The sequence below is a fragment of the Melanotaenia boesemani genome, chromosome 3 (assembly GCF_017639745.1).
Source record: "Melanotaenia boesemani isolate fMelBoe1 chromosome 3, fMelBoe1.pri, whole genome shotgun sequence".
In the NCBI taxonomy this organism is placed as follows: domain Eukaryota; kingdom Metazoa; phylum Chordata; class Actinopteri; order Atheriniformes; family Melanotaeniidae; genus Melanotaenia; species Melanotaenia boesemani.
Window position 1 is genome coordinate 6,097,793 of NC_055684.1, and position 12,838 is coordinate 6,110,630.

Sequence of the window (12,838 nt, forward strand, 5' to 3'; positions counted from 1 at the left end):
TGGATTTTATTCGCCCTGAACTTGAGCGGACCACAGAGGCCCTCACAATCCCCCCTCTGTGGCCCAGGAGATGGAGGAGACAATGGCTGTGTCTGAATGTCCACCCTACTCCCTAACCCCTTGTTCACTACATAGGGCTGCACTACATAGCACACTACATAGCACACTCATTCTCTTGGCGATTCGGACACGAAGCTGCCTATTTTTTCCTCGCGGCAAACCACGTGATTACCACCGTTACCATGGCAACCACAACCCACCGACAACATGTCATTCCAAATCCAATCCAAAGTTGTGTGTTAAAATTTTTGTTTTTTCTCCTTATATTTTATTTTATTCTTTGTTTGTTTGCTTATAGGTAATTTCACGCAGCTCAATTTTTTCGCCTCCTTGCGCCATGTTGAGCTTCTGCCCGCAATGCATTCTGGTCTATATTGACCCGTCTAGTAACCATCGATGCTCACTACTTTTCAAGATGCATTGTGGGTAATTTTGAGTGCCCTACTTTTTTCTCTCTGGACCTTCAAACACCCCTACAAAATGGCATGACCCCTATATAGGGCACTATGTAGGGAGTAGGGTGCAGATGCGGACACAGCCAATGTAAACAAAAGCAGAGCAAGCGGAGCGGACTGCCTGCTAGGCTACACGCTAACGCAGAGATTGGCTCTTCCCAGTCACCTACTCGCCATCGCCAGGTCTCTTGCCAACAAACAGGTTGAAATTTGTCTGAGGATCATCTCACATAAGACTAACAACTGTGTGGCAATGGCTGGACAACAATATTCTCAATGCATTGGTGGAACTAGCGGGACACTCTCTGTTCCATGCCGGCCAGACTGCAGCTTCAGCTGCAGTTAGAGAGCTCAGCTCAGTCGTGATCATAGCGGCCTACATACCACCACAAGCTAAGTTAGCACTGAAGGAGCTGTACTGCCTGATCACCAGGCAGATAAACAGTAATCCAGAAGCAGCTGTGATTGTGGCTGGGGACTTTAACCACATGAAATTAAAATCTGTCCTTCCCCAATTCCACAATTTCATTAACTTTCCCATGAGATACTTTAAAATACTGAACTGTACTGTGTACTGTAACATTCCAGGAGCATACAAGGCTTCAACAGCTCCTTACCTAGGGATTTCAGATCATATTTCTGTGGAGTTGATCCCTGCCTACAAACCTTCGATCTGCAGGACCAAACCCACCACCAGAACCATTCAGATTTGGACTGCTTTGAATACACAGACTGGGGAGTGTTCAAAGAGGATGTTGATCTGGAGGAATAGATGTCATCTGTGCTGTCCTATGTTCACTTCTGCATTGATGTTGTTCTACCTACAAAGACAATCATGATTTCTCCCAATCAGAGGCCATGGGTGGACCGCACAGTTAGGTCCTTGCTAAAAGCCCAGGATATAGCCTACAGAGCAGGAGACAAACTGGCTTATAGCAGGACCCACAAAGAAATGAAAAGGGCACCCAGCTGAAAAAACTGAAGATGGCATCAAGACATCACAGAGTACAAGTGTAGACACAAGCAGGTCAGCCTTGACCCCACTCTGCCTGACACCTTGAACAGCTTCACACGTTTCGACACTCCAAGCAGCAGCAGCAGTACTGTTCACCCTCCACAGCGCAGCATCAGCCTCTGACCCAGCAGCTGCACTAAGTGACCTCCACCCTCAGGAGGATCAACAAGGCTGTGGATACAGATAAGGTGTCAGGTCGGACACTAAAATCATATGCTGACCAACTGGCAGAAGTTTTTCTGGACATCTTCAACCTGTCCCTGCAGCTTTCCATGGTTCCTGTCTGCCTGAAGTTCTTCATAACTGTGCCTGTGCCCAAACAAAAACTAATCATGAAGTCATCATGAAGTGTTTCGAGCAGACCCTCCTAAAGCACATTAAGGACGCCATCCTTGCTGGCCTGAATTATTTATTAATGATGTGAAAAAAGTCTATAGGTCAGAAGTGTTGGCAGCAAATAATCCAGAAATTGCCCTGCTGAAGTTTAATAATTTATTTTTGCCTCTGATGGAGAAACATGTGCCATTAGAGAAGTTTACTGTCAGGAATGCTATAACACCCAGGTTAGACAAATGAATAAAGAAGCTATGAAAATGAGAGCTGAAATGAAGAAACTGCAATCATAACAGGAAATAAATGTGATTGGGACCTCAATAGGGAAATGAGAAACTCTGTTTCTAAACAGGCATTAAAAGAAAATATATTTTGAAAATCACGTTAAGAAGACAGGTAATGATAATAAAAGAAATATGGAATATTTTAAATGATCTGACAAGTAGGAAAATCAAATCCAATTCATCTTCCTTGGAGGCAGATAGAAAGTTCATAAGTATCCCCAGGAAAATTACAAATTATTTAAATGATTATTTTATTGCCAAACTAGGAAAACAAAGAGAAAATATACCTAATCTAAGTAATAATATATCTCTCCTATTAATAAGAAATTAAATTATGAACAGAAAGAACTCCAAGTTCAAACTGGTACATGTAAACATAAATTAGGTAAAGATAACCACCAGGTGTTGATGGCTTTGACAGCAGGCTCCTCAAACTGGTGGCTGATGAGATTGCTCTTGTATTAGTCCATACCATTAATTAAAGCTTTATGTCCTGTACATGTCCACAAGGAATTGAAATTAAAAAAAAAAAAAAATAGAGTTGGTGTTGTATTTCTAGACTTCTCAGCTGGCTTTGATATTATTGATAATCATTTACTATTAGAAAAACTTTCCTGTTTGTAGGGCTGGGTGATTATTCAAATTTTAATCTCAATTACGATTTGCGCTTTCAGCTATCATAAAAATGAAATGGTCCGATTATTTGCTCATTCTCAGTTAACTCTTGTGCTGTTTTCAGTTGCAATTCGAGCGCCACCAGCATTGCAGCCCTCTGCTGCAGACTCCTCCCACAACTCCAGCCACTTTGCTTTTATTCAACTCAAGTTGCAAACATCTCTCAAGTTGTGGGCTGGACACACGGGAGGCCACGTCGCTAAAATCGCTGCCCTTCTCCAGCCAAGTTACAGGCGACATTCGTGCATGTGAAATGTTGGGCTCGTGCAAATAGACGTGCACACGGGGGCTTGTGATGCGACACAAGACAAGAGAAAAATGTTACATTTTTGTGAGTAAATAATTCAGCAGCTCTCAGAGACAGAAAGAGATAAACATTATAAACAAACAGAACTTTTTTTTTTCTCGACAAACACCAGTGCTCAGTTAACACACTGAACAACCCAGGATTTAAGAAACTCATCACTACTTTGGACAAACTGTATTACTTCCCATCTCATCTCTATGTTAGTGGAGTGTTTCTCCTGCCCTGTATGATGAGGGTGTTTGTGAAGGACGTGGCTACAGTCCAATGTTTCGCCACCGATACAGCTGTTGTTAAGTCACACCATAGAGCCCAATATGACACGGATTTCAATGTGAAAATAAAATGTCTCCAGACTAATTTTTTTTCCAGATCCCACCAGGCAGAACATAGTGGCTGGCCTGAGACAAACAATTGTGGGACCTGGGTGGAAAGAAACTAGTCTGTATTACCACAGACAACGCTTCAAACCCTGTCACGCTGCCTTCCCCTGGCTGCTCTTTCAATTTCAATCAAAACAATCGTGATTATCATTTTTCCCATAATCGAGCAGCCCTATTGTTATGGCTTTGCACAATCTGCACTACCTTAGTTTTACAGTTATCTATCAAACAGGAAACAAACAGCGTTTTTTAATGGCAGCTACTCAGAAACCGGAACTACGCCATGTGGAGTACACCAAGGGAGTTGTCTCGGCACTTTATCAGTCACTATTTTTACAAATAATTTACCATATACATTAGCTAAAGCTTACATAGTAATGTATGCAGACGACTCAACCATATGCACATCAGCACAAACTAATTATGAATTAGAAACTGTTATAAATAAGGTGTAGACACCAGTCTGTGTACTCAAAGCAGTTGTGTAGAGGTATGACAAAATGGAATTCATTGCCAAAACACATTAAACTCACGACTAAAATAAATCAGTTCAAAACATTAATAAAATAGCATCTATCAAACTATGTAGGGAATCATTATATATATATATATATATATATATATATATATATATATATATACACATACACACACACACACACACACACACACACAAGAAGTAAGGAAGTGTAAAGCTCACTTGGCTGTATGGCTGTATGTGAAGGCTGTATATGCATGGATTTTGTTTTGTTTTGCTCTTATAATGTTATAATGTTTGACCTCAGGAAGGATAGCAGCTAATGGGAGTCTTAATATACTAAACTAAACAAACACATAAACAGACCTCCGTACTTTATCCACCCTGTATATATTACTCTGTCGTGAATTCTCTAATTTTCTGTAAATATAGAGGTGTTCTTACATCTTTTATACATTTTGTATCCTTTGTTTTTTTTTACAATGTGTGCCTGTTATTTGTCTATTTTATCATTTATGTGTGTTTAAGCCAAGAAATTTCTCAAAATTTTTCTTGTGCTTGCATAATGACAATAAAGATCTTAAATCTCGACTCATCAAAGCTTTGTCCTTAGCATAGTACAATGTAGATATTTACCTCAGTTTTACAGTTGTTTACATGTCAACAAAGCACTAGAAAGTCTGGCCTGTTCCTGACTCAACAACCTGTCCATATCTTCTTTATGGTCCAGAACCAGAAAGGTGAAGTTTTGTTCTTCCTTGGTTTTTTTTTTTATATTTGTTTCCTCATTTTCCTTTTAGGCTGTTCACTGTGGCTGTGGATGCAATAAACCACATCAGTGGGGTAGAGGCTCCAGTTGGAGAGAAAGGAGGTGGCTTTGACATGAAAGCTCTGCGGGCTTTCAGAGTTCTACGACCTCTCAGACTGGTCTCTGGAGTCCCAAGTAAGTCATTGGTCTAAACTAAATACTTCAACTCATTAGTATATGTATATATAATAAATTATATAGTGTTGGTGTATGTTGTATGCTATATGTCAGTGTGTATGTATATGTATATGTCTGTATATGTATATATGTATGCATGTGTGTATATATGTGTATATATAGTATTATAGCTCAAATATATGTGTATATAAATAATATACAATATAATAATGTAAGGACATGACAGTGTCTCAATATGAATATTAAAAAGTGAGGAAGCGCCAAGCTCACTTGGCTATATGTGAAGGCTTTTATATATATATATATATATATATATATATATATATATATATATATATATATATATATATATATATATATATATATATGGATGGGGATCTATACTATGGTGGTGTGAGCGTTAGCACCACAGCCTCACAGCAAGAAGGTTGCTGGGGGGGAGGTTCGAACCTTGAGGGTGGTGGCCTTTCTGTGTGGAGTTTGCATGTTCTCCCCGTGTATGCGTGAGTTCTGTGGCTTCCTCCCACCATCCAAAGACATGCATGATAGGTTAATTGGTGACTAAATTCCCCCCATGAGTGAGTGCATGTGTGAATGGTGGTTTGTCCCTATTTGTTGGCCCTGTGATGCACTGGTGACCTGTCCAGGGTGTACCCTGCCTCTCACCTGTTAATGCTGGAATAGGCTCCAGCTTACCCACAACCTGTAATGGACTAAGTGGTACAGAGAATGATTATATATATATGTGTGTGTGTGTGTGTGTGTACTCTTATATGTGCCAAAGTAGTTAAATTAGCAACATTGATTTAGCTGAGCTTTGATGTGTCCATCAATTTAATTGGTGTATCAGAAAACCGAGCACTGACAAATGTTCCAGCTTTTTTGGAATAGAAAGCAAAATTAAATGCATTGATTTTTTTTAATGCTTAAACTTTTGTAATTAATTGTTAGCTTTAACACATTAAAGTACCACCCCTAACATAGGTGTTTGTGTGCTTATTTATACTTTATTTACACTTGAGTGCTTTATTTCATTTGTTTTGAAAAGACACATTTGCACTTCTCTAAACAGCAAAAGTGAAAAACAAATTGGATCTTTTTATTTTATACTATGTATGTATTCATTAGAAAAGTAGTCAAATGGATGTTTTTGTTTAGTTTTCTCATAGGGAACATTTTTTTATACGTCTGGAAGCAGAATCAGAGGAATCTTTGCTAAATTTAATTTAGCATAATTTTAATTTTTAAAACTCAGTTTTACTTACTCCCAGTCTTGTGGCTGCTGTAGTCCATTTTGCTATACAACCTGTTGTAGGTATTCCTTAATGCTTGGATCTCCGCACAGTTCGAGTGCTTGCCTTTCTTTAGGGTACACATCCATTCATTACAAACAGTTTGAAATGTCAGATTTGTTTGCTGAAAATATGGAACTGTATAAGTTCCATAACACTAGCAGTAACAGCTTATAAACAGCTGTATTTTACCCATTTGTACAATGATCAACATATATCTTCCAACTTAAGCTATAAAATAACACTTTGCATTTGTGTATAATTGAAAAGGTTATTTCATTTGGTGAAGATGTCCTTTACCTGTGAGGTAAGAGATCAAGTTAATTTGGAATCCTGCAAGTCTGCTTGACTAAATCCTGTGTTTGTTCCAAATGTCTTTGCATTCATCCAGGTCTTTCTAATGAAGCAGAACCTTAGCAAGCATTGGTGTTCTTGGCTTCCACTGAAGTTTCTAGAGTCTTTTAGGTCTCCAAAGAAGTCCATCCAAAACTGAGACCTGGGGATGCATTAGATTCAGCTTTATTCTTTATTACTGTATAGTGTTTTAAGAAATGTCTCCCCTATTTTATTTGAGGTAATATTTAAAACATGCTACAAATACAAACAAAATAATATTTTTTACTTTTCTATAGACAGTCTTAACAAAATGTTGGTGTATCTGTTGTAACTGGACAATGAAAACCACTAATTTTGACCATATAATCGCTAAAGGTTATTCACTAATTATGGTAGCAAACTCCATATGGAAAGCTTGTTGGTAAAACGACAAACTGTTATAAAAATCAGCAATGATCAGTTTCTACTGTACATTTCATCTACCAGGCACAAATGTACCTACCTACCTAGTGAGTCATGGCTGTGTGGGAACATCCCGGACTCCGCGCTACAGCTGGATGGATTCCAGCTTCACCGAGCGGACCGTGATACGCGGCTCTCTGGCAAAACAAAGGGTGGAGGTATTTGTTTCTACACCAATGCTGGCTGGTGCAACGACGTGACAGTGATACAACGGCACTGTTCTCCCCTCCTGGAAACTTTTATTATCAACTGCAAACCATTCTACTCCCCACGTGAGTTCGCTTCCTTCATTCTGGTCGGTGTTTACATCCCGCCGGAGTGCAACGTGCAGGACGCACAGCGCGCACTCGCCGACCAGATACTGGAAGTGGAGCGGACCAACCCGGACTCTTTGGTTATTGTCCTCGGGGACTTTAACAAAGGCAAACTCAGTCACGAATTGCCTAAATACAAACAGTTTATTAAATGTGCTACCAGGAAGGGGAACATTCTCGATCACTGTTACACTACCGTCAGTAACGCATATCACGCCGTCAGCCGCGCTGCACTGGGACACTCCGATCACTAAATGGTCCACCTGATTCCTGCCTACAGACAGAAACTAAAACTTTCTAAACCTGTGGTGAAGACATCAAAGAAGTGGTCTAGTGAAGCTGCAGAAGACTTAAAGGCGTGTCTGGACTGCACTGACTGGGATGTCTTCAGGGCTGCTTCCACCAGTCTGGATGAGTACACAGAAGCTGTAACCTCATACATCAGCTTCTGTGAGGACTGCTGTGTACCAACACGCACCTGGGTGACTTATAACAATGACAAGCCCTGGTTCACACCCAGACTGAGACAGTTGAGGTCTGAAAAGGAAAGGGCTTTCAAAAGTGGCAACAGAGCAGAGTACATAGAGGCCAAGTACAGGTTCAGCAGGGCGGTGAGGGATGCTAAACAGCTGTACTCAAAGAAACTCCAACATCAGTTCTCCTCTAACGACTCTGCTTCTGTCTGGAGGGGGCTCAGGCAGATCACCAACTACAAGCCAAGAGCTCCCCCCGCTGCTAACGATCGACGTCTTGCCAACAACCTCAACGACTTCTACTGCCGCTTTGAAGACCACCTGGACAGCTCTCACGCCTCCCCCCACCACACCTCACACCGGCTCCAGCCTACCAGCCCCTCCCCCACCACCACAATAGAGGCTGTACACCTCTCACCATTACAGTGCCCCCTCCCCCTCCCCACGTCCCCCCCACCGTCACCTCTCTCTGTCCTTGAAAGAGATGTAAATAGGCTCTTCAAGAGACAGAACCCCCGCAAAGCTGCTGGGCCAGACTCCGTGTCTCCAGCCTGCCTGAAGCACTGTGCAGACCAGCTGTCTCCTCTGTTCACGGACATCTTCAACATCTCACTGGAGACATGCCATGTACCAGCATGTTTCAAGGCATCCACTATCATCCCAGTCCCCAAGAAACCGGGACCCACAGGACTGAATGACTACAGACCCGTCGCCCTGACCTCTGTGGTCATGAAATCCTTTGAGCGCCTGGTTCTGTCCCACCTCAAATCCATCACAGACTCACTCCTGGACCCCCTACAGTTTGCCTACAGAGCCAACAGGTCTGTAGACGATGCTGTAAATCTGGCCACTCACTTCATCCTCCAGCACCTGGACTCTGCAGGATCCTACGTCAGGATCCTGTTTGTGGATTTCAGCTCCGCATTTAACACAATCGTCCCGGCTCGTCTGCAGGACAAGCTTTCACAACTCAACGTGCCCGACACCACTTGCAGGTGGATCACTGACTTCCTGTCGGACAGGAAGCAGCGCGTGAGACTGGGAAGCCACACTTCGGACTCCAGGACGATCAGCACCGGCTCCCCGCAAGGCTGTGTACTTTCTCCCCTGCTCTTCTCTCTGTACACGAACAGTTGCACCTCCAGTCACCAGTCTGTCAAGCTCCTGAAGTTTGCAGACGACACCACCCTCATTGGACTCATCTCTGGTGGGGATGAGTCCGCTTATAGATGGGAGATTGACCGTCTGATGGCTTGGTGCAGCAAGAACAGCCTGGAGCTCAATGCTTCCAAAACAGTAGAGATGATTATGGACTTCAGGAAGAGCACAGCCCCCCCCTCCCCTGTCATCCTGTGTGGCTCCCCAGTGGACACTGTGGAGTCCTTCCGCTTCCTGGGCACCATCATCTCCCAGGACCTCAGATGGGAGCTGAACATCAGCTCCCTCATCAAGAAGGCTCAGCAGAGGATGTACTTCCTGAGGCAGCTGAGGAAGTTCAATCTACCACGGACAATGCTGGTCCACTTCTACACTGCCATCATGGAGTCCATCCTCACCTCCTCCATCACCGTCTGGTACGCTGCTTCCTCTGCCAAGGACAGGTGCAGACTGCAGCGTATCATACATTCTGCAGAAAAGGTGACTGGCTGCAGACTTCCTTCTCTCCCAGAACTCTACTCCTCCAGAACCCTGAGGAGAGCAGGGAGGATAGCAGCTGACCCCTCCCACCCTGGACACCATCTGTTTGACCCTCTCCCCTCTGGCCGGAGGCTGCGGTCTATCAGAACCAGAACCTCCCGCCACAAAAACAGTTTCTTCCCCTCTGCCATCAGGCTTTGGAACTCACCTAAAGACTTACCTGACTAACTGACACAACGCAATTCGTTATATTAGCGACATCTGGATGTTCGTTATCTTAACGCACATCCAAGCACACAGGAGTTATATTAACACACTCCCCCTCCATTGGTCACTTCAACTTGTACATTTTTATACTACAGACTGCACATTTCATGTAAATACACTACTTTACTTTTATCTTATTTTTATTTACATAACTTTTTATTTCCACTCTTATATAGTTTTTCAGTCTTAATGTTATATGTTCAGTTGGCTTGTTCATATCTTTATGGTTCATATTTATTTATTTATATGTAGGCACCGTCAAATCACAACAAATTCCTTGGAATGGAAGTTACTTGGCAATAAATCTGATTCTGATTCTGATTCTGATTCTACATCTTTTGAGAAAAGACCACCATGACTCAATGCACTGATTTCCTGCTGATGACCCATAACTGTGGCTTGATGAGCCAGCATAGTAGTCTGTATGCAACATAATGAAGGGTACACTGTGTTGCCTCTATAGTCCCATTCTCTGTGCTGAGGTCTGTTCATAGTCTCATTGGTATCACACAGAGACTCTTGATAAAGTTTATATAATTGTGAGTGATGATGCTTGGATTAACACTCGGATCCAGTATCATCTCATATGTCCTGAATGAAAATATTCTTGGATAGCATCATCAACGTTTGGAATACTGGTAACGTTCATGTTTGGAAAAAAGCACCACAGGCAGAATAACTGCCAGTTCAAAGCCATCTTTTAATCAGTGCCATCTCATGTTGCACACTGGTACCTACGTCTTCTGGTAGGTTAATGTAATCGTGTTTTTTTCAGTTTGTCATTGTATTTTTTCTAGGGCTGGGCACATTAATGCGTTATCGCATTAGTGCATTAATTAATTAATGCTGTTAATTTTTTATCATGCATTAATGCAGTTTTACTTTTCTTTTTTTTCTGTTTTTGAAGTTCCTGCTCACTGGCTGGCTCTGAAAACAGAGAAACCACATGCAGAGGCTTACAGTCCAGTGTCCAGTGCATCCAGACGAGAATGGGTTCATTAAAATGAAAAGATGTTTTCTGTCTGGCACTTAAGAAAAAGGAAAAAGAAACATTACTTACTGGGGTTGCTGTAGCTCAGGAGGAAGAGCAGTCGTCTTTCGACCGGAAGGTAGGCAGATCGATTCCAGACTTCCACTGACTACATGCTGAAGTGTCCTTGGGCAAGACACTTAACCCTGCTTTGCTGCCGTGCGGACGCTTCCTGCTTTGCTCTCCTTTCTGCTTGCATTTTTCTTCTTTTTTTCTTCTTTTTTCTTATCTTTACCGGCAAGAAATTTAGGAACAAGGACTCCTGGTCACTTATAAATCACTGGAACGAATATATTTTTTGATAAATTTAGTTGATTGCCATCGGAGAACTAGTGGAATGATGTCTCCTAACCCTGCAGTATCAGTGAGCTGCACTGAGTGTGAGCAACTTTCTTTGAGGATAACACAGTTGGAGAGGAGGATTGAAACACTGCAAGACATTCGTGTGAATGAAGAATTTATTGACTCTGTAGTAGCTTCTGTACATGCTACTGAGTTGTCAAATGGATTGAGTCACATCTTCATACGCGAAGGCATGTCGAATGTGGAGCCTCCCGCTACAGACCTGGCTGATACACTTCCCTGGAAGTGTTCAAATGACATTGGAATAGCTGAGGAAAATCCCAAACCGGACCATCAGACTGATCTCTCCTTCTGGAACACTGTTGGTGCCAGACCAAAGTCATCAACCCCAGCAAGAACCTGGTCTGATGTTGTTCGTCGCAGAGGTAAATCCAGCAGGAAATTTAAAGCTCCAGCACTCACTCCACCACCTGAAGTCTCACTGCACAATAAATATGATGTGTTGAGTCATATTAAAATGAATGATGATGAATGTAATGCAAGGATATATCAAAATTCAAGAAATAGCCCTAAAACTCAGCCCAGGGCTAACCAGACCAGGAGGAGAGGCCAAAATTCCACAAACAGGAGGACTAGAGAAGCTATCGGCGCTTCCACACAAAAACAAATAGACACAATTCTGATTGGGGACTCCATAACACAGCATGTGAGGATGGCAAAGACGGAAAATCTAACACTTTTTGATACATCAGTCAGGGAGCTGACAGAGATGTTTTTTTTTTTTTTTTTTTTTTTTGTTTTTCTTTGCCGGTGAGCAGCGGCGACAGCTAAGCCAGCGTTCACTCAGACCGGAAATCATCTTACATGTTGCCGACCATTCTGTCTTCACATCCAGATGGTATGAAGATTATTGTCCACACAGGGTCTTTTGATATTCTGAGGAGGAAAATTGGCTCTGAGATCCTGAAAAAAGACTTTTCTCTGCTGTTGGAGAGACTGTGTCAATTGGGAGCACACCATGTTTACATTTCAGGACCCATTCCTACAGCGGGTAAAGGGATTGAACTTTTCAGTAGACTTCTTGGCCTGAACACATGGTTATCAAACGCATGTATCACCCATGGGATAAAGTTCATTGATAACTTCAATATCTTTTGGAACTGTAAGGAGCGATTCAGACCTGATGGTGTGCATCCAAATCTAACTGGATGCAGATTACTTAGTGCACACTTGCGTCATGCTGTTGGGACGGCAAACCCAAACATGAGTGTACAGATAAGAGCGAAGGACACAGCAGAGAAGCGATCAACTCCCAGCTCTCCCCCCTCACCAGACCCTCTTCTCCACATCACCCAAGGTCTTAAAAGGATGTCTCTATCCAGGTCTGAACCCCAGCGACCACCATCTACCAAGAAATACAGGGCTCCCCCCCCTCCCCCTCCTCATCCTCCTCTTAGATCATCTGTCCTGGCAGACCAGGGCACGGGAGGAAGTGTAGGTGGTTCACAGAGCAGCAGAATTCACAACAAAGATAACATGCCATGATGCATTCAGGGTCCTTGCTGTAGTTTTGCTACTACTGACAGCTGTTCTGAGATCAAGCCTGGACCCAGTAGGATTCCTGTGTTAGTTAGTAAAATAAGGAATCGAACACGGTCAGTTTGTGGGGTGAATCGATCTAATCTGTTAACTGTACCTTGTATAACTCAGAATACAACAGAGACTAGTGTAAACTTCATAAAACTAGCTGTACTAAATGTTAGATCTCTGTCCAACAAGTCACTGTTAGT

At 42.4% G+C, this 12,838-nt stretch overlaps 1 protein-coding gene across 2 annotated transcripts in view; it reads left to right on the forward strand.

The window, feature by feature from the left end:
* The window catches only part of LOC121636407 (dihydropyridine-sensitive L-type skeletal muscle calcium channel subunit alpha-1-like), a 145,053-nt gene that overhangs the window by 3,704 nt on the left and 128,511 nt on the right, over positions 1-12,838 (forward strand). For both annotated transcript variants that reach the window (XR_006009721.1, XM_041979904.1), the window contains exon 2: positions 4,788-4,930. Coding sequence is in view for 1 of the 2 variants with exons in the window: in XM_041979904.1 (XP_041835838.1) it covers positions 4,870-4,930 (61 nt within the window). In the remaining variant the exon portion in view is untranslated. The remainder of the gene's footprint in view (positions 1-4,787; positions 4,931-12,838) is intronic.